The 21572-nt window shown below is 23.8% G+C and overlaps 7 protein-coding genes across 7 annotated transcripts; 6 read left to right on the forward strand and 1 right to left on the reverse strand. All coding sequences in view use genetic code 6, as the record gives it.

Moving 5' to 3' along the window:
• Window positions 1-581: 581 nt before the first annotated feature.
• On the forward strand, window positions 582-1562 carry TTHERM_00571820 (ubiquitin-conjugating enzyme; the record flags this gene model as incomplete). Its single annotated transcript, XM_001027688.2, has 3 exons — window positions 582-899; window positions 1036-1181; window positions 1238-1562. The coding sequence occupies 3 exons, from the start codon at window positions 582-584 to the stop codon at window positions 1560-1562; spliced, it is 789 nt and encodes a 262-aa protein (XP_001027688.2).
• A 589-nt stretch (window positions 1563-2151) lies between these two features.
• TTHERM_00571810 (hypothetical protein) lies at window positions 2152-4584 on the forward strand (the record flags this gene model as incomplete). The annotated part of the gene is made up of 7 exons (XM_001027687.3): window positions 2152-2286; window positions 2341-2476; window positions 2550-2829; window positions 2887-2994; window positions 3052-4020; window positions 4152-4330; window positions 4418-4584. The coding sequence occupies 7 exons, from the start codon at window positions 2152-2154 to the stop codon at window positions 4582-4584; spliced, it is 1974 nt and encodes a 657-aa protein (XP_001027687.2).
• Window positions 4585-4954: 370 nt separating this feature from the next.
• TTHERM_00571800 (RNA ligase) lies at window positions 4955-8197 on the reverse strand (the record flags this gene model as incomplete). The annotated part of the gene is made up of 7 exons (XM_001027686.2): window positions 4955-5494; window positions 5552-5800; window positions 5887-6370; window positions 6425-6841; window positions 6901-7298; window positions 7350-7699; window positions 7762-8197. 7 exons carry the CDS (start codon window positions 8195-8197, stop codon window positions 4955-4957), a joined length of 2874 nt encoding a protein of 957 aa, XP_001027686.2.
• Window positions 8198-8696: 499 nt separating this feature from the next.
• TTHERM_000571778 (hypothetical protein) lies at window positions 8697-9361 on the forward strand (the record flags this gene model as incomplete). The annotated part of the gene is made up of 2 exons (XM_012799764.1): window positions 8697-8987; window positions 9080-9361. 2 exons carry the CDS (start codon window positions 8697-8699, stop codon window positions 9359-9361), a joined length of 573 nt encoding a protein of 190 aa, XP_012655218.1.
• Window positions 9362-9461: 100 nt separating this feature from the next.
• TTHERM_000571779 (hypothetical protein) lies at window positions 9462-10159 on the forward strand (the record flags this gene model as incomplete). The annotated part of the gene is made up of 2 exons (XM_012799765.1): window positions 9462-9475; window positions 9541-10159. 2 exons carry the CDS (start codon window positions 9462-9464, stop codon window positions 10157-10159), a joined length of 633 nt encoding a protein of 210 aa, XP_012655219.1.
• A 131-nt stretch (window positions 10160-10290) lies between these two features.
• TTHERM_00571780 (AAA domain protein) lies at window positions 10291-16085 on the forward strand (the record flags this gene model as incomplete). The annotated part of the gene is made up of 14 exons (XM_001027684.2): window positions 10291-11364; window positions 11645-11743; window positions 11800-13154; window positions 13208-13478; window positions 13536-13796; window positions 13855-14432; window positions 14562-14709; window positions 14762-14909; window positions 14971-15283; window positions 15333-15468; window positions 15539-15637; window positions 15692-15742; window positions 15795-15873; window positions 15943-16085. The coding sequence occupies exons 1-14, from the start codon at window positions 10369-10371 to the stop codon at window positions 16083-16085; spliced, it is 4677 nt and encodes a 1558-aa protein (XP_001027684.2). The 5' UTR covers window positions 10291-10368.
• A 2024-nt stretch (window positions 16086-18109) lies between these two features.
• Window positions 18110-21041, forward strand: TTHERM_00571770 (hypothetical protein; the record flags this gene model as incomplete). The annotated part of the gene is made up of 3 exons (XM_001027683.1): window positions 18110-18745; window positions 18946-19926; window positions 20028-21041. The coding sequence occupies 3 exons, from the start codon at window positions 18110-18112 to the stop codon at window positions 21039-21041; spliced, it is 2631 nt and encodes an 876-aa protein (XP_001027683.1).
• Between the last annotated feature and the right edge of the window lie 531 nt (window positions 21042-21572).

Here is a 21572-nt window from a genome sequence, read left to right on the forward strand (position 1 = left end):
ATTTTTATTAATTTAAAAACATTCTAATTTGAGAAAATGATAATTAATGAGTTAACTAATTAACAGTTAAAAAAATAAAAATCTTTTCAATGAAATTAACAAAAAAAAATTAAGTATGATCAAGTAAACAAATATTTAATTAAAAATATTGAAATAAAATTTTTGACTAAATAATAAATTTGATCGTTATAAGCATGAGATATATTCAAAAATAAATAAATAAATAAAAAGTAGATAAATAAATTTCTGATGATCTCTTTTTAATTTACCTCGCTTTTAACTATTCAATAAGCAAATTTAAAACAAATAGAATTTATGGTAATTATACGTAAAATATTTTTATATGGTCTCAACCACATAAAAATGCATAAATTAAATAATACTGAGCCTTTAATTAATTATCTATAAACAAAAAATAATAACAAAAGAAGTAAAAGTAATAAGATTTTGCAAAAAAAAAAATTTGTTAAATTATTAATTAAATTATCATAAAAAAGCAACATTTAAATACCATTTAATAATCTTTAAAGAAAGCGCTTTTAATAGGTTTTTCTTAAGTTAAATATATTTAGATAGATTGCATGATAAGAATTCAAAAATCAGTAAACAATAGCAATATGATGATATGTGAAGAAGAATTCTCTCAAACTAGCCTTTAATAAAACTAATATAATTAGCAATTCTCTAAGCTAGCGATTTTATCATAAAAGAGCAGCGAATCTAAGCAATTAGGTTATCATAGATATCTAGTCAATGAATATATAAATCTTAGTAAATAGAACTTATGCGATGAAACTTGTAGTGTTTACACTCAAGGATATTCTTTCGAAGAAAAAAACCTATAAATGAGAATTATTATTTAACCTCATAAAGGCTTTTTTGCTTCGTTTGCTTATCAAGTAAAATATTAATTTACAAATTTTTTGATAGAATATCACCAAAATACATACAATTATTTTGCTTTCTTTGGAGTTTAATAAACCTCAAATGCTTTTAAACAATCATAGACACTAATTCTATTTTTTATAATTTTAGATTAATATAATTGCTACGAGGTAATACCCATACCATCCGCTTATAGTTTAATCATAGAAGAAGATATTTCATCCAAATTTTGACCAAATAACAAATAATCTCTATTTAGAAGATCTGGATTTTCAGAAATGGAATCCATAGACTTCGTAAATTATTTTAAAATTTAATGAACTTTTTTCTAACATATTATTATAATAAAAAGGTTATACATGCTTATCTTGAAAATTAAGTGGCTGTTTTTAGAACCAAAGATAGACTATATTCCAGAAAATAGTCATGATTGTTGTTTATCATACATATACGATAAAGAAGATTTCAAAAGAAAGCTTAATGATTCTCAAAATTGGGTTTCTAACACAATGGATTAGGAAGAAAGTTAACAATACCATTAAATTTAATATAGTATCCCAAAAAATTTTAGAGCTACTAGCTGCTTGGTTAATAGAAAAAAGAGATTAATAGGTTCCAACTACAATCTGCCTCTAATAATGAATGATTATAACCGCGAAAAAATAAAACTTTATTGAAAAGATTAATAAAATTCAAAAAAGATCTATCAATCATCTTCTTGCTATATGCATAAAGATCTCAAACAAATAAATAATTTGACCTAAAATAATTAAAAACTAACCTCAAAATCAATAAACACATAATAATTTTTCAAAAGAAACTAAATTAAAAAAAACTATTTTATCAATATAAATATTATTATATTAAAATATAAATTTTAAATTTTATTTATTCTATGTTTTATATTAACAAATATAAAATCATTGAAATCGTTTTCAAATTAAGGAAAATATTCTTTGTCTTTTATCTAAATTAATTATCCAAAAAAAAAAACAAAGCAGTTTGATTTTAAATAAAAAAAGCGCGTTTTTTTTTCTCAGTATTTCAGGCTGAATATTTTAAATTAATTAAAGTTAATATTCAATAAATAATGTGTCCAATAATAAACGAATCAAAAAGTATGTCTGATAAGACGAAGGCTATAAAAACAAGAAAGATTATATATCTAAAAATATAATAAAATAATCACTACTAGAAATACTATAAAATAGCTTTTGAAAAATAAAATAAAATAGTAATATCACTCTTTTCTGACAATTCAAATAAATGATAGGTCTGAGAGATAAAAGCCCTTTAAGCACTAACTAATATTCCAAACAATAGTAACCTAAATATGAGTAAAAATAGCTAAAAATAAGAATGAATGACATTTCTATAAGCAACTTTTCAACTCCTCTACTTGTAATTTTTAAAAAAAATATAAATCGAATTATATTTAATTTTATTCTATTTTAGTCTATGATGATGTCTTAAAATATAGAGTTAAGTAATATATTAGAATTAAACTTATCAGGCAACCTCTTAACTTCTATGCCAAATTTAATCGACTTGAAATGCCTTAAGAATTTAAATGTTGCTGCAAACAAAATTTGTAAATATTTAAAAAAAAACAACAAAAAATATTTGAAAAAAATATTTTAAAAAAAATAATTTTAATGATAAAGCTTCAATAAAAGACATGAAATTACCAAACTCATTGCAGGATTTAAATCTTTCTAAAAACTGCATAACATACTTGTTTGAAAGAGATACTAAGGGGCAGGCAATAAGTTTTTTCAAGGATCTAACAAACTTATCTAGATTGTTTTTGAGTGAAAATTCAATTGAATAACTGCATTCATGTATTTTTACATCTTCAGCAAGAACACTTAAATAAATCGACATTTCTTAAAATAAAATTAAGAAAGGCTTGATTTGTTTTTCATTCCTTACCCACCTAGAAATGTAAAATAATAAATATATTTTTGTTACAATAATGTTATTGACATTCAACAAAAATAGACTGAATTTAAGTTCAAACAAGTTAGATGATATCTAAGAGTTCAAAAAGTTAGATGCGAAACTACCTTTTCTAGAAACAATAGACATTTCTTAAACTGAATTAGATGAGTAATCTTTAAATTAAGTTTTCCATTTTTTTTATATAAAAACGATTTTTATTATTAGAAAATATGGGTAAAAATGTGAAGAGTATATCAAAAAATTTTTCTCAGAAAAAACAAAAGTACTTATAGGCAAAAATTAAAAACTTTAAAAAAAGTTTAATGATGTCACCTGCCATCCTTTAAACAAGAAGAATAGCATCTTTTAGAGTAGCACTGCCATCAAAAAACCTTGCTTAAATCCAAATAAAATTTTCAAAAGCTTGCTGAAGGATGAGAAAAAGAATGAAAAAAATGAAAAAAAATAAGTTGAGTTAACTTCTTATTCTCTAGAAAGGTATAATCGATAAATTTAATCAGCTCAAAACCAAAGTGAAAACAATCAAAATGAAGAAAAGCATGTTAATTAGAATCAAACTCAATCAATTAAAAATAAAAACTAATCTAAATCAACTTTGACAGATCATAATCAAATTAAAATTGAACCATCAAGACACAAAAGAATTCAATCAGCATACAGCGGAAACTAAACTAGCTATAAATTAGAAGAAAAAAATCAACAACTCACCCAACTTTAAGACAGCTAATTTTATATCAAGTATTAACCTAACAGCTCTAGGCACTCGAGTTTTACTTTACCTGTTGTTGAAGAATAGCCAGAATTGAATCATGTTCTTGAAAATTAAAAAACCAAAAACTCTAAAATATTACTGAATGATTTTTAAAATCAAATTCCTTTTAAGTAATAAACAGAAACCACCCAGAATGATAACAGTAACTCAATGAATACCTTCCAAACACCTATAAGGTCTCATGTTAGAAGTCCTTCAGCACCCCTTTAAGATATGAAATGGAAATATTTGAGCCAAAACTCTATAAGCTCTGTCAACTACAATAATTACAGCATTGATACATCACCATTTGAATTACCCCTAACGCAATCAAGTTAGAAAAATAAAAATTCTTAGATTGAACATAAGAATGCTGGTTTACATAACAGTTTGTAATAAGAACATCAACAATAAGTGAACTAGTAAATATAATAAATTAAAAAATTCTTATAACGCATAAATTATAATCCATTAAACGTTCTTTTTATTTCATTATTTAATCAATTTCTGAAGCAAATTTATTAATTTAACATAAATGTAAAAATAAAATTAGGAATAATCTAATGTGTGATTTTTATTAGTAACTGAATTCTCAATTACAGATGCAGGTACAATCTAAAGAACAAATCAAGAATACCAACTAAATGCTAAACCCAGATCATGAACATTTATAAAATCAACTCAACCAAAAATTCTTCATCCAAAATTTATGCTAAATTCTTTAAACTCATGGTAATTAATATCTAATTATTTGGATTTATATTAATGCAAAATAAAAAAAATATCTTTTTAAAAAACACAAAAATAATTTTAAAATAGTATTTAAGAATGACCCAAGCTTTAGCTTAGAAAAGTTAGAGGATGCTTTCAACAATGGACAAAAATAATTTTTGACTTAATTGAAATAGTATTTAATTAAACTAGAATGTATCAAATTTTAAGACTAAATCAATCCATATGATTTTAATATTTTTAATAATTGTTGATATCAAGGCAATAAAAAATATATTTTGAAATATAAATGAAATATGCAAAATAAATATTAAAGATAATTGATAAGTTTATGTCGTTAAAATTAATTATTATTTACAAATATCATGTATTTTACTCGTTTTATATAAAAATTGAAATAATTTTTGACTTTATTTTTTTATAAATTTTCACATTTTTAAGTATTTTCATATGTTTAATGAATAAAATAAATAATAAAATTTTCCTATTTAGCTAGACTCTACCATGATCAATTTATTATTCGAATAATTTGATCTATCACAATTAAAAATAGAACGATTTAAAGAGTTTCATATTTTGTTTTTCAAAAATCAAAATTACTGATTGATTTTTATATTAATTTTTTCATTAGAATGCGTTTAAGCATACTTTCACATAATTGCTAGCAATTTTCTTCAATCTTTCAATTTCTGGATATTAAAATTATATATTTGCTGCATAAAAACTCTAAATGAAGTCCATATAAATAGGTGAATCTGGTGGTTATCCATTAGGAGGAATTAAATCTAAACATTTCTCCATTTTTTTGATTAGTGTTTAGTTAATAGTTGATGTTTCATCAACTAAAGGGATTTAAATTACTAAATCTATCTATTTGTAATTTTACAAACTCTAAATCTTAAAATCTCTAAACATTTAAAAAAATTTAAATGCTATTTTTAATATGAGAACAGCATCGCCTTGTAGGGTTTCATGGTTATCTCTGTTTAGCGTTCTGTGGAGACAATTCAAGAAAATTTACTCAGAAAAATAATAGTTATATTTTTTATAATTAAATCCTTGTTATCTAGTAACAAGAAAAGTTGAGATTTTTAAATTAATGTTGCTTAATGAGTTCTCTTTTAAGAATGAGAAAGTCTCTTCAAGGATTTGAGGTGGATGCATCTATTTAATATTAAAAAATAATATTTTTAAACTCATTTAAATAATATTTTTTCTTACTCTATCTAAATAGAGTATAGCCTTTTCTTTAGATTCAGAGCTGATATTCACAAGTAAATCTTTTAAAACACTAAAATATTTCACTTTTGCCTATTTTGCTGTAGCTTCGAAAAGCTAATCTACTGTATATTCTCTTTCACTTCTTGTTTTTTTATACTATTCCATCAGCCCTAGTCTTATTTCATCACTCGAAATGCTGAAAAAGCTGCAATCTGGATATTATTCTTCAACGGTTTACTTCAAAAGTTTCTATTTTTAATTAAATTATTATTCATTTTCTATAAAATTTTTAAATGAAGTTGTTATCTTTTATGAATTAGTTAAAAATTCATTACACAAAAAAAAGTTTTTCCTGAACCTGGAGGAGCTATTGGCATTATAACCATAAGATTTACTTTATTTAATAGTTTTTCTGTTTTACCTTCTGTTATTTCTTCTCCACTTTTTTTTGAGTTTTCATTTTATTCCACAGAACTTATTTATTTAAAATCATTTTCAATTATCTAACAAATTTCTTCAGGAGAAGATTTGCTATCAATCAGTCTGAATTAATTAGAATAATCATTTTTAAGAAGTGTGATAAAAATTTAAATTTTTGAGAAAAGAAGCTCAACCATTTATTATTTATTTTTACTATTAATGTATTAAAACATATTAGAACAAAATTTAGATTTTCTTAGAGTTTCTACTTCATTTTCAAGATTTTTCACACATTATTATAAACCATTTTCATCAAATCCAATTAAAGTAAAAAATATATTTTATTATTAAGACTTTTCTGATATCCTTGGCACCATATGTAAAAAGTTAAAGTGAGAGCTTTTAACATGTTATTAAATAATTATAAAAAAATAAATTCAAAATGAAACTTACGTAGTTATCTCTTAATCTTCTCTCCAAGCAGTTTCAATCTACTCAGCTTGAATAGTTTTAGCTATTTTATTAACTGTTTCATCTTTTAATAACCCTGGAGGAGTGATTAGTATTATCCTTGTAGGTTTTATTTAAGTCTTATTCTTAGAAGACAGCTAATTTAAATTTGCCTCAGCTTTTCTATAAATATCTTCAATAAATGAGATAAACTCATATCTTAAAACATCTGGTGAGAGAGTATTGAAATTTTTGTCTATGTAAGCAAACGAATGCTTTGCCAAGGCTAGATAATAATCAAGTGGTTTTGGTGGTAAATGATGTTCACTCATCTTTTCTACTTCCTATTTAAACCTTTCATTTTTTCTTCCTGATTCTGTTTTCTTTTATAAACTAAGCTTCAGCATTTCTCTTAATTTTCTATTTTGAAAACAAATATTTTATATATTATTATTATAATAAGATTAATAAAATCATACCTATAAATGTTATATTCAGTTGTTTTGAGTTTGCAGCATGATATTGTTTTTTACTCTTAAGTTTTGAGATTTTCTGAAACAATATAAACAACACCTCCTTCGCCTTCATCTTCTATTTTTCCTGAAGCAACTTAATCGAATTCTTTTTACAATTTAATTTTTAATTCTTCATAAGATAAGATACCCTTAACCTCTCTTATTCTCACCATATTTAAATTATATTGTTTAAAAATTTCAAATGCTTAATCTACAGGTAAACAAACGTTTGGTGAATTGTTTTGTACAATAGAATAAAATATTATTTGCACTTTATCATACTTAAAAATATGCTGATGCTTTTAATTTCCACAGTGCTCTCCAATAAAAGTGAAATTTTGCATTTACTCTTTTAATTGTTACTATTTTAAAATAAAATAAATAAATGTTAACATATTTATTCAAGAAATTACTATTTGCTATAAATCCATTCTATCAAGTATATTAAACCATTCATCACTGATTAACTTAGCCCAATAATATCTTAGTTTATGATAGTATTTTTCTGCATCTTCTCTTTATTTAACTAATATAGTAACATTTTTAGAAGCAATAAGCCACATATCAAACATTTATAAGTACGAAATCTAACAATGCTCTCCGTTTTCTTTAAATAGATTGTATAAATGCACTTAGAATTATCCACTATCTAGCTTTTCTTTTGCTTCATTCAAGGTCAAAAACTTAACCTTCTGATGATAACCACTTAATTTCTTTCCCTCATTTAAGTATTCAGGTATTAAGTCATAAAATTTTCTCATTCCTTAAAAAATAAATATTTGGTTTGTTTTCATTTCATCTATTTACTCATATTAATTAAATTACCTCTTCTACAAAAAAATGGTTCTATTTTTTCTTCGCTTTCCTCGCTATGAACAACACACACACTATTTCCTCTCTTTATATTAATTCTATATTTAGGAAAATAGGCATATTTTTTATCCTCTAATGGTCCTCCTCTATGAAGCGAAATATCATTTATTTACACCTTAGTATCCCATGGCATTTATTCTTCCATAACTTTTACTTTTTTTTGAGCTTTAGCCCATTCAAGATATTCTTTTGCATTATCAATATATTATTATTCTGCATTTCTAATAGCACTCTACCACTCTTCTTAATTATCTCCATCAGCTTTGTCATAACTTTCTGTTTCTGAATCGTAATCCTAATCATCTTCCACTTCTTCCTCTTACTACAATTTTACTTCTTCCTAATCTTCTTATTAATAAGATAAACTTTATCCTGATTATTCTTCCATGGTTATCAAATAAACTATTTAAATAATCTTTTAATTATATATCTAAATGTATAAATTAAATAAAATACTAATAAATAATAATAAATTTTTTTCATTCTGAATCCCAACTTTAATATCCATAAAATTGATTATTCTGAATAATTCTGCCAAATTTCCCAAGCAAGAAATATTTAAAGGATCAGTCTATCTATTTCTTGTATGCTTTAAATGAAGGAGTTAAAAAATAATTTATCTACAAGAATTATTTATTTAAATCTTAATTGTTATTTACTAAATTTTAGTAATAAATCTTTCATTCCTTTCAAGCTTAAAATAAATATTTTATTTAATAAACTTTTAGCTTATTAATAAGTCTTACTTCTAAAAGATTCATTAAATTAATTGAAAATAAAACATCAGTATAAAATTGATTGAAAGAGGTTATCATCTTTCAAAAAAGCAATAAGAACAATGCTTATTTTTAAATGATTTACTAAATTGAGAGTGCTGAAATAGTGAAATGTTATACAAATTAATTTAAAATAGATTCTTTAAAACGTAAGATATAAAATTTAAGTACTATCAAGGATTTATGGCATATTTATTTATTAAAACACTAAAATACCTACAAAAATAGAAAAAATATTATGGAGTATATATACATTATTTACACTAAAATAAATTATATTATATCAAAGCATCTTTTTTTAATTGCCTGTAGCACCAAATCTAGATTTTGATTAGCTCATATCAACAAAATCAGGTCCAGCATTTTTTGAAAAGTCATTTTCTTGTTATATATTATTTCCTAGTAATTACTATTAATCATCATCTCCTTGTTCTTTTACAAGTTTAAGTAATTACTTCTATTATTAATATTCTTCTTGTTTCTTTTATTAAAAGGCTGAGGGAGCTTTACGAGCATAATGGCTGTTTAATACATCTAAACCTATACGCCAAAGGAAGCATAAAATTGCAGTTAAGATCAAAACTACTAAATAAATAATCCTCCAAACCTAATGTGTATCACAACATATTCTTGGGTCTTAACTTTTGTCAGTCACTGTCGTTTCTTTAGGATACGCATATAAAATAATAAAAGTAATAACAGGTAGCAAAGCCCCCAAGAATGATATGAGTCTATTGATAACAATTAAAAATTTAAAAACTACTTAGCATAGTTGAAATATTTATTAAACTCTTTGAATTATAAAATGATATTAAAAATTTAAAAAGTAATAGCTAAGCGTGTTTATTTCAAATTTATATTTTCTTAGCATTTTTAATGAAAGATAGCAGGTTAATTATTTGCTTTTAAGAACTCTTTTAAGGGTTTTAACATTTTATTAAATATTTATTTACAGTGGAGATGTTGTGCCTCTACTAAGAACGCAAATTACGAATGAAATTCCTATCATAACAATAATTGCAATTGTACCACTTCCTAAAGAGGCTGAAGAACTAGAACCTATATTTATCATATTATATTGTGGCATTTAATTTTAGAGTGTCTATGTGCGTGCATTAATTGCAAAAATATATTTTAAATTTTACTTGATGTATCAGTGTTTGAAGTAGACGTAGAGCTCATTTATAGTTTGTTTATATCTTTTATTTAATTTGCGGAAATCTTATAAAAAATTCAAATTTTAGAGTATTTTTATTTAATATAAGACTAATATTTAAAACAATAAAGACTTTTGGTTGTTTTAATGCATTTATGCAATAGTTTTTAAATTTAAAAATAGATAGTTATTTTTTATAATAAATACTAAAATTTAAATACTTTAATTTTATAATAGAAATTATTTATTATTTACTTAAATTCATTCAAAATATATTTTATAAAAATTGCATCAAGTACAAGTTCATGAATGCAAAGAAGCAGCAGAAGAATATATTAACAAATTTAGGTATTTATAAGATGAAAAACATCAATTAATAATTATACAAAACGATTTATTTAATATTAATGATAAATGACTTGGATTACTTAATCAACAGCTGCTTTTTGACACAGAAGTATGGACATATTATTTACTACACATATAGATAGATATAATGTACTTATGATACATTTTAAGAATTTGTAAAATATAAATTTTTGGTTTTAAGGCTATTAAAAAAATAATTTATAGATAAATAATTATTAGACAATAAGTAGAGAATTAATTTTTATAACTCAGTAATCAATGTAGTAGCAAGGAAATACTAAATCCAACAATGGAGTTAGCACACAAAAAGAATATATGCAGTATAGCTAATAACTGTTTTCAAATGCTCATCTTCCTTCAATTGTTAATCCTGCCTAACCAAATAATTATCTTCTTTAATAAATACCATAACAAGTTTCGAATAAGCCTAAATGTAATAGAAGAAAGGTTAATCTTAGCTAAGAATAAACTGAAGCTTTGGTTCTTTCTTGGCGAGAAAAAGGTTTTGGTGATTTTAATAATTGGATTTAAAGTGCAAAAGCTGAACAAAATATTGATTTTATTGAAAATCCACTTGAAGTTGGTGTAAGAACCTTCACATGCAAATTAGAAATTTATTTTCCAAATTATTCTAATGTTCCTAGTTTTTCAAGTGTAGGAACTGGTAGATCAAAGAAAGAAGCCAAAAAAATTGCTCAAGAGAGAATATTATTGGATATTATAAAAGATGGATATTTGAATTTAGGGTACAAAGATGATAACTTCTTAGATAAGATACCTCGCTTATCTGATGTTCATTAAATGATTATCTAAAACACTAAAACTGGTAGACCAGATCTTAAGCTTGTAGATTAGCAATAACTAGACACAACAGCAATCTCTTAAGCTTATTCCTTAGATATATAAAATAGATAGATTCTCTAAGGTAAGCAAATACCACCAACTCAAAATGAAATTAATGCATTTTATCAAGATCTTTCTTTATCAGGGATAGACAAAATAAATACAAAGTAGTCACCTTTAACAAACACTCCCATTTCCTCAAATACCTTAACAATTAGCTAGCCAGGTTCAAGTCATATTGCTTTTTATCCTAATGATAAAAGTACTACAACTAAAGAAAAAGATGAACTATAAAAAAAAATTTTTAAGCTTTCAAAATAGATGTAAGAAAATCTAAAACAAGATAAATATTTTGAAGCTTGTTAGGTATTAGTTTAAATACTTAGTAAAAAGTCTCCAGAATGGAATGAAGTAATTTTATAAAAATGTTATTTTTATTTGTTTTTAAGCAATTTTATCAATCGTTGTAAGCTCTTAAATTAATCAAACATATGTTTTGCAAAACAGATAAAGTAGGAAAAAATTATTATGAAAAATGAATTCTTTATACTTTGATGTGATTAATTAATAAAGACAAAAGGAATTTTTCTAAATATTTAATTCAAAAGAGTTTTGTTTGATAGATAAATAATTATTTTAACTCATTATTTGTCATATTAATTTAATGATTTATATTAATTGAATTAAATAGATTAATCATATTTGGTCTTATGCTTTACTTTCCAAAGATATTGTTTATGTCAAAGTGTTAATTGATTTGATCATCTAAAAAACAATCACTAAACCCAAGGTAATAAATAATGTTGGCTTTTAACTTTTTATTAGAATATGCTTAAATATATTTAGGAAGGAGAATAATCTAGTTAGAAAAAAGAAGATGGAAATTTGAATGGCTTATAAAAGTAGGAAGATGAATCTGTTGAGTAGGCTAAGAAAGAGTTAATGAAAATATATGGAAATAATATACAAAGGGTCGAGACTGATAATGTTTATGATTATTTTGATAGTTATACCCTTATGATGAATAGACCAGAAATAGATAATTAAACAGTTTAAAACAATAAAGTTTAAGTAGATTTGGATGAATAATAATGCCTGCTTACAGATATCTCACAAACTCATTTGTAGTAAGAAATAGAAGCTCAGATTAGCCATTAATAACCAATCAACGAAGTAATAGCTCCTTTTGATAGCCAAATTAAAAGCCTTGAAAAAAGAGAAGTGTTAAAAGAGATAGATAATTTAAAAAAATAAATTTCATATTACTAAAGTCTTTAAAATTTAGATTAAAATGCTAACTTAATCAAAGAAAATAATAATTAAGACATGTAAAACAGCATAAAATTCATTTAGTAAAAGCTCAATTCGCAAGAAAATGATGCTATTTAAGATGGATAAAATAACAAATAAGATATCATATCAGGGGAATTTCCATCGAAAAAAATCAAATTAAATGAAGAAGAAACAAAAGAGCAACAGTATCCTTAAGAAAATCAGTTAGCTTAAATTAATTAAGAGCCATAAAAAATATAGGAGTTTTCTTAAAAAATAGAAGAATTATAATAATTAGTTAAAAAAAAGGAAAAAGAAGTATTAGAAATAGACAAGTAATATGAGGAATATTTAAAATTGTAAGAGTAAAGAAAAAAGTAACTAGAAGATTAGCAAGAATAACAAAGATAGTATGAATTATAATTAATTCAATAGAGAAATAATAAGATGACAACTCCTCTAAATTCTTATTACATTCCTCAATAATAATAGTAGCCTGGATATTAATCTTATCAACCTTATATGAATCAATAATAACAATAAAGCTTTTAATATCCTACTATGGCTTATAACCATTATGATTACTCCATGCAAAATTCAGCAATTTTCTAGTAATCGTAATACTATAGTCAATATTATTACAATTAGCATTAAGGGTATCCCTATAACATGCAATATCCAACGCAATACGCTAATTCATCTAACGTACCATATTCTACTCCTTAATACCCTCCAAATACCTACTACAATTACTCTTAATAATAACCTTCCAATCAATAGTAACAGTAACAATAACCTTTAGTATAAGACTAAAAGGTAAGTTAAGAAATATCTCAATTAAATCCTTCTAATAAAAATGAATCCTTAACAGATTAAACTACTATAATAGAAAAAATATATTCTTAGGCTTAGAACATCAATTATCTCAAGTAATTTTCATAATTAATTATTAAAAATGTTTAATAATGTAACTTAAATAAAGGTACAATCTTGTTGATGAAATGTATGATTCATTACTTTATCTAGGAGATATGAACTTTTCTTTAGCAGTTGCTGAGCAAATTTATTCAAAAGTTAAAATAAACGTATCAGAATTTTAAAATATTTAAGCTGCCCATTACTATAGCAACAAAAAGAATATGCTAGTCGTTGAACTAATTGAGTATATATTTTAAGTTTTCAACAGCTCAAAACCTCGTCTAAATGAAGCTTTTGCTTCAATAAATGGTTAAATAGAAAAAATAGGAAACAAAGTAATAAATTTTTTGATAATTTTTAAATTTTAAATTTTATATAAAATAAAAAATTAGTTTTCTTAGGAAGTCCTTTTGTTTAAGCCAGCAAGCACTGAGATAAATTTGGAGCAAAAAATTGCAAAAAAGGGCCTTCTTGAATAAAGAGAAAATTATAGCTTGATTGCTGAAGGAGAATTCGTTATGCTCACTTCTTTATATCAATCAAACAATAACGATCACGGAAATTTGTACTCTGATTTGAGATCTGCTTAAAGCAAATAATATTTAATATAATTCTTAAATAATATAGCTAGCAGCTTAAATATATAACCTCCTGTAAATAATATTATAATAATTATTATCATTTTAATTAGTTAAAATTTTCAATCAATAGGATGTTAGAGCTTTTTATAACAAAATATCAGAAAATGGATAGCCAATAGAATTTGCAATGATTGGATATGTAAGAGAAATAAGTAAAGAAAGTGCAATTAAATTGTTTATCTTACCTACTCCATAGCAAAGCAGAGCAGTTAGTGATTCTTATCGCATATGGAAAATAACAAAACTAGTGAACAAAACAACTTATGATCGTACTTGTGAAGCATTGCTTAAATTTGTTAGCACTAAATCTGTATCAGAACCAATTATGAATATCATACTTACCCCACCTTTGTGCGATAAATAAAAAATTCAAGAGATGTCAGAAAAGATTGTATTTACACCTTCAAAAAATACTCTATTTAATCCTACATTAAATCACTCTCAATAAACTGCTCTGTAATTTGCTACAACTAGAGCTTTAACATTAATTTAAGGTCCTCCTGGAACAGGAAAAACTACTACAGCAGTACATATAGTCTAAGAGTGGTGCAGATAATCTTCAGACCCTGTGCTAGCTTGTGCTGATTCTAATATAGCAGTTGATATTTTACATAAAGAATTTATCAAATCAGGTATTCGTGCATGCAGGTAAATATGAATCTACATTTCTTCTTTAATCTAAACTATTTAACAACATAATAATTTTATTAACTCAAAGCCATTGCATTTGAACATTATTTTAGCTTTTATTAATTTATTTAAATTTTTATTTCTTAGAATTGGCCCTGGAAGTGAATCGAAAAATGAGTTGATGCAAGATCCTAAGTATAGGACTTATATTGAATCATTTAAAAAGTAATAATAAGGAAAAAATCCAATCAGTGCAAAATTTATGTTTATGAAAAAGCTAATTTCAGAATCTTAGGTAAATATTTTAATAAAAATGTAAAATTTATTTTCAACCTTACAAAATTAAGGTTGTATGTGCCACTAATGTTGGATCTATGTCTGAGTATTTAAAAGAACAAAATTTTACCAGGGTAATAATAGACGAAGCTACTTAAGCCACAGAAATGTCTACAATAATACCTCTTATCAATAAAGCTTAGCAAGTGGTATTAATAGGTAACCACAAATAAATTTTAAATAGTTGAACCTATCTTAATAACAATTCTCTAATATATAGGTGATCATAAATAGCTTCCCCCAACTGTTCTCAGCTCTTTAGCTTAGAGTAAAGGTATGACTATAAGTTTGTTCGAGAGACTTGTTAAGCAAGGAATTTAACCTAAAATGCTTATGAGATAATACAGAATGCATTCTACTATAGCTTTATTCCCTTCTCACTAATTCTACAATAACTTATTAGAAAACGGAGTTAGTGATTAACAAAGACTTCCAATTGAGGGCTTTATTTGGCCTAATAAACTTCTTAGAGTAGCTTTTATAAATATCAACGGAGAAGAAAGAGTATGTCAATCATCTGTTTTAAACTACTAGTAAATTTTAAAAAAAATAAACACAATAACATAAAATAAATATTTATAGAGAAGTGCAAGTTGTAACAGAAATCATAGTTGATGTTCTTAAAACTAAAAAAACATCTTTACAGTAAATTGGAGTTATAACTCCTTACGATGCTCAAAAGAGGAGGATAAAGAATGAAATAAGCAATTTATAAAGGGTAATTTTTTATTGAAATGTTATTTATTTATTTAATAAATTTTATTTTCTTATTAAAATCACATAAAAAGATTAATCCTTAAGTATTTGGTCAAAACTATCAAAATGATTTCAAACAGAACAAATACCAAAATAACACAATCGAAGTAGATACTATAGATGGATACTAGGTTTAATATTTCATAAAATATAATAAATTAATGTTTAAATTTGCTAATAAATAGGGAATGGAGAAGGATTTAATTATTATTAGTACAGTAAGATCAAACAATAAAGTAAAATTAATTTAAAAATGTTTATTTCATTTAAATTTAATATTTATAAAAGTGCTCAATTGGATTTTTGAAAGATCCAAGACGAATGAACGTAGCATTAACTAGAGCTAAAAGAGGGTTAATTATAGTAGGTAAATCACTAATAATAAATACATAAGTATGGAATATTTAAATCACTAAAATATTAATTTATTAATTAGGTAACTTAAACACACTTTAGAAAGACTCAAATTGGAGAGATTTCATAACATGGGTAAATGCAAACAAAGCAGTTATTTAATACGGAGTGAACAACATAGCCCAGAATATGAACAAAATGGCATTATCAAACAATTAATCTTGAAAGAGCAACCCAAACAAGCAAATAAAAATACACATAAACTATACAAAAAAAATATATTACTTACTTACTTACTTACTCTTCATCAGAAAAGAAATTTTCCCAAACCATTTCTTAATTTATTTAATGGAGAAGAATCAAAAAGGAAACTCTTTTGTATTATTTTTTTTTAGTTATTTATTATGCTATGCATTTCTTGCAATAACCTATTAGTGCAAGAGCTGTACCTGCAAATAAATAAATAAATTATTGTATAGTATTTGAGCTCTAAAGAACTAAATTAAAGATGAAAGAAAGAAAAGTTATCAAAAAAAATAACACAACAGAGTTTGCTTATGAAAATTAAAATATGATTTATTAATTAAAAATAATTTGATTAATAAATATTTTTATATTTGAACTATTTACTTATTTATTTTTTTATTTTAAAGTAATGTACAATCAAGGGGAGAGACTCTATAGTATCTATATATCTTCTAATTAATATAATTAGTTGATTATAAAGACTCTCTCCCTTTGTTTTCATTTAAATATCACTAATTATTTTCAAATTAAAATAAATCAAAAATCTTTCTTCTTAAAAAAGTAGGACCAAAAAGCAAGAAAGAAAGTCTTTCACTTTTATTTCATTCAAATATAAATCTAATTCACACAATACCAGAAAACAAACTAATTTAGAAAATCGTCTCTTCTTCAAATATTCAATAAGCAAAATTACACAATCACTCAACCTTACTCTATTCTACTCCACTCCTACTTACTTACTTACTTACATACATTCATATAAATTCTACTTTATCATTTCTTCATTTCATTAATTTCTTTTCTGTTTTCTTTTACGTATATTAAGATTTATGAGTTTTTAGCTTTATTTATTAAATCATTAAATAAATCGTTACTTAACTTACATGAATAAATTATTTATTTGAATTAAAATTTAAACATATTTCCTGAAATTATTTAAGATATTTATATTCCTTTTTAAAACTTTTTAAAAAAAATTAAATTCTAATATTTTAGTTTAAAGAATAAAATCCACTTCATATTAAATTAGAAATTTCCTTTTAAAATTTAAAATAATTTTAAGTCAATTTATTTGAATTGAATCAAATCAAAAATATCCCAAAAAAATTAAGTAAAAATATTATTTTGCACTAAAAATTACAATTTTTGTCATTAAATTATCTAAAAAATAAAGATAGTAATCTTGTCTGAATAATAAATTTACTTGCTATCTTAATTTAAATCAAAGCTTTCAGAATGACTAATTTAATTAAATATTTAATTAATAATTTTTATTAAATTTTTCTAAAATCACTTCTCTCGTTATTTTAAATGAAAACTTAAGTTTTACTATAAAATTTAATTTTTATTAATTGCTAATTTAATTTGGTAATCCATTCATACAATACTAAAATGTGAGATATGAGTTAATGCTTTAGAAAAAAAAAATTTTAAATATCTTTTTAATAAAATATAGATTATTTGCTTGCTTTTGAAAATGTTTATTTATAAGAATATGCTAATATATATTTATTTTATTATATAAATGATAATTTTTATAAATGTTTTATTTTTGTGCATTAACTTTCTTTTGTTATAAACTCCTTTATATTGATAAATATTATTTTAATATGCGCTATTTTATTTAATTGGCTATTAATTGAGTTAACTTTTTATTTTGTAAACTTTCTATTTTCTATAATAAAATGAGCAAGCACATAATAAGTTATTTATTGAAAAATATATTTTAAACGAATAGAATAATATTTTATAATTTTTGGAAATTGCATTTTTTAACAAAAAACTAAATATATATGTGATATTATTTATTGGCTGCTAAAAACACTAAATATTTATGCAAAAAATATAATTAATTCTGTATTAAGATTTATTAAGGGTATCACTTACTTATGTAAAAACAAAACTGAACAATAATTAATTATATCAATAGAGTTTCATTTAAAGAGTTAAAAAATATACAAAAAGTAAAATTCTCAAACAAAAAGAGTTTTTCAAGCATTAAAATGTTTCCTTGGCTCAAACCTGAAAATGAAAATTACGGATAGAATTTGAAATAAAAAGCAGAATATAGATAGAATGATGGCCTAGGAAATTATGCAAGATATGCGAATAGATAAAATTAATCAGAATAGGATTTGCTGAGAGCTCAAAAAAATTAACTTGCAAGATAAGAGTCTACAGAAGAAAGAAGAAATGATGAAAAGGAGGTAAATGCTTATAATCACTCAAGAAGTGAAAATAAGCTGAACTAAGAAAAATATAATCCATTCTATGACAACTAATTGTCTCATAACTTAAAATTAAATAGTAGATCTGGGCGGACTCGTTTTGATGGAAGGAACTCATAAACTCCAAAAAGTCCTAAAGAAAATGTATTAGCCTTTGATTAAGATTATAAACATTAAGTAATAGAAAAGAATAAATAAGATTACAAAAATTATTACAGGGACAATGTTAGTGAATTTTAAAAAAAGTAATAAGGAGCTTCAATAAAATCATTAGAAGATAAGAAATCAATATTATAATTTTAGTATGGCAAAGATAATACTGGATTGCATTAAAGGATGTCTGAAAATGCCAGAACATCTGTTTCACCTTAATAAAAATAAAAGGATTATGCCGAAACGTTAAAAAAGCAAGTAAATTTAATTAATTTATGAAAGCTTTTAATGAGATTTGTGTTTATCTTTTTAGTTTTTCAAGTCTTTCAAATTATTGTAATTATTTAATTCCTACTTAAAATATTTTGGTAAAGTACTGAAGAATTAAAAATAGCATTAAATCATTCATTTATTTATGAAAAAAGTAACTAAAATAATTGTTTATAATAATTATCTAGATTGAAGAAAAGAAAGAATATGAAAAGAATAGACAGAGAAAAGAAAATGAGTTAGATTTTTAAAATAATAACTTTTATTATGGAGATTATTAATAAAGACAATCTCCTAACAAATTTTAATAATAATAATAATTAGCATAAAATTACTAAAACTAAGCAATAGAAAGTAAGAAATAATAGAATAGGAAAAATGTAGGATTTGAAGACTAAAAAAATGATAACTATGATAAATAAAACTATAAGAGCGAAGTAGATTATGAAGCTTTAGCAAGAGCTAATAATTATAGAGAGTCTTATAATTCACCTCAAGAAACTAGCAAAGCTAGAAGATAGTCAAATGGTGATAACTAAATTTACAGAAACGAGCAATATGAGGAATAACCTCAAAACATGCAAGAAAATAGGAGATAAAGCAAGTAGAAGGCCAATTTCGAAAATGATTAAAGAATTAATAATAAAAGAAAGTGGGATGACGAAGAATAGAAAAATATAATTGGACAAATTTATGATAATGAATCTAGAGAATAATAACTTAAAAAGTAAAGAGAATATCAGTATTATAAATAATTAGAGGAGGAAATCGCTTTAAAAAAAGGTAGAAGAGTTAGTAACTAAGCTTCAAGAAATTAGAATGAGAAATCAATGCTAGATTAATTAGGTGAGAACTATAATCGCTAACTCGAATTGTAACAACTCCACAAGGCTGAAGTAGCAAATGAGTTATAATAGTAAATTAAAGAAAAGAAGAGATTGTAGAGAATTGAGAAGGAAAAACAAGATCTACTAGATAGATAATATGAGGAAAAGGTAAAAGCATAGTTGAACGAGCTTAAAGCAAAATATGAAATAGAAAAAGAAGGAAAACAACATGAGATTAAATCGCTTAGAAAAAATTTAGAGAAAAAAAAGTAGGAATAACTTTAAAAGCAGGGAGAAATGGTGCTTTCTAAATCCAAATCTCCTCCTAAAAACAAAGTTGAGGTGAATGATCTATTCCACTTTACATTTTTTATTTTTACAAAATATTTTATGATTTGTTTGTTTTCTTATTTATTTTTTTATATCAAAATATTTTTTAATAGAATTCTCCAAGAGTATAAAATAAATATGATGAGAGTTTTTCGCACAATTAATATTCTGACAAAAACCTGGATAATTACCCTTTAGAACGTAATTCAGTATAACAAGAAGAAGATAATATGTAATATGGCAGAAATAAATTTAATGATATTACTGAAGAGCATGAAAAGAAAAAAGCTCATGATATTCATTAATAAGCAAGAGATATAAGGTAATAAAAGAGACATGAAGATAGAGAAAAATTAAGAGACTCATTATTTGATAAGCAAAGTTAATATTACTAGAGTATGGAAGTGAATAAAGAGTGGAATCCACCTTAGTTTTGGTAATATAAAGAAAGGAAGAACATGGAAGAGCTAACAAAGCTTAAAGAGTAGTTAGATATGTAAACAAGCCTACTATAAAATGAAGTTACTAAAATAAAGCAAGATGCTTAAATAGCTAGTGAAATGAAGAGTTAAGCATTTATTGATTTAGAAAATCTAAAAGACTCTCTAAAAAGATAAAATATGATTGAGAATATAAAGTTGAAAGAGTTAAAGCAAAATCTTGGTAGTTTAGGTTACGTTTAAAATGAATTTCTCCCTTCCTCATCTTAATTGTAAGGTTAGTATGCTAGTGGTAATCAGAACTATGCTGCTAACAATATTTTTTAGAATCAATAACAATTAAATTAGGGGTCAACGAGAAATATAAACTACAATTAATTAAACCAATCTGCATTTTCATAAAATTTTAATAATTCACAATTAGGATTAAGCAATCTTTATGGTAATAACAGCTTTAATAATAATTTGAGCACAAATAAATACGGATTATAGCAAACTGACATTCTAGATAAATTAGTTTCATCAAATGTTAATGTATACAAATTTGAAGGTTCAAAAATCAACAATAAGCCAACTACTCTAGACTTCAAGCTAGAAAAGAGATTGAATAATGTGAATTTAAATAAGGCGGAAATATAGCTCTTAGAAGTGGATAATTTATTGAACAATCTCAGAAATGGCCTTTGAGTTTGTATTTAACGAATTTAAATTATTGCTACAGTAAAATACGAAAATTTGTAAAAGAAAGCTCAAAAATACATCAATTTTTCTAATTATTAAAAATTTAAATTTTAATTAATTAAATACGAATAATAAGATTTATTTATTTAATATAAATGTACATTGCTTTTAAATTATTAAACCATACTGAAGTGTTCATCTTGAGGTATCTGTTAGTTTTTTTTTCATAAAATTAATATCAACACTTACTTAATTAGTGATATTTTGAGGCTTATTTAGTAATTTAATTATATGTTTTTATTCATCAAGTAAAATAAAATTTAATTTCTTTTAGAAATTTAATAAATTATGAAACATAAAAATGCAATTTCACTTTTTCTTTATTTTGGCTTTATTTTCATTTTTTTAAAACTAAAAAAATGAATTTTTTGATATAATTTTACAAGAAAACATTTTTTAATTAGTTTTTAAATTTTATTTGACTGAAGAAGATAAAAAAATATTTAAGAAAATGTAATTTTATAAAAAAATAACTAA

The sequence above is a fragment of the Tetrahymena thermophila genome (genome assembly GCF_000189635.1).
Source record: "Tetrahymena thermophila SB210 genomic scaffold scf_8254431, whole genome shotgun sequence".
Lineage (NCBI taxonomy): Eukaryota > Ciliophora > Oligohymenophorea > Hymenostomatida > Tetrahymenidae > Tetrahymena > Tetrahymena thermophila.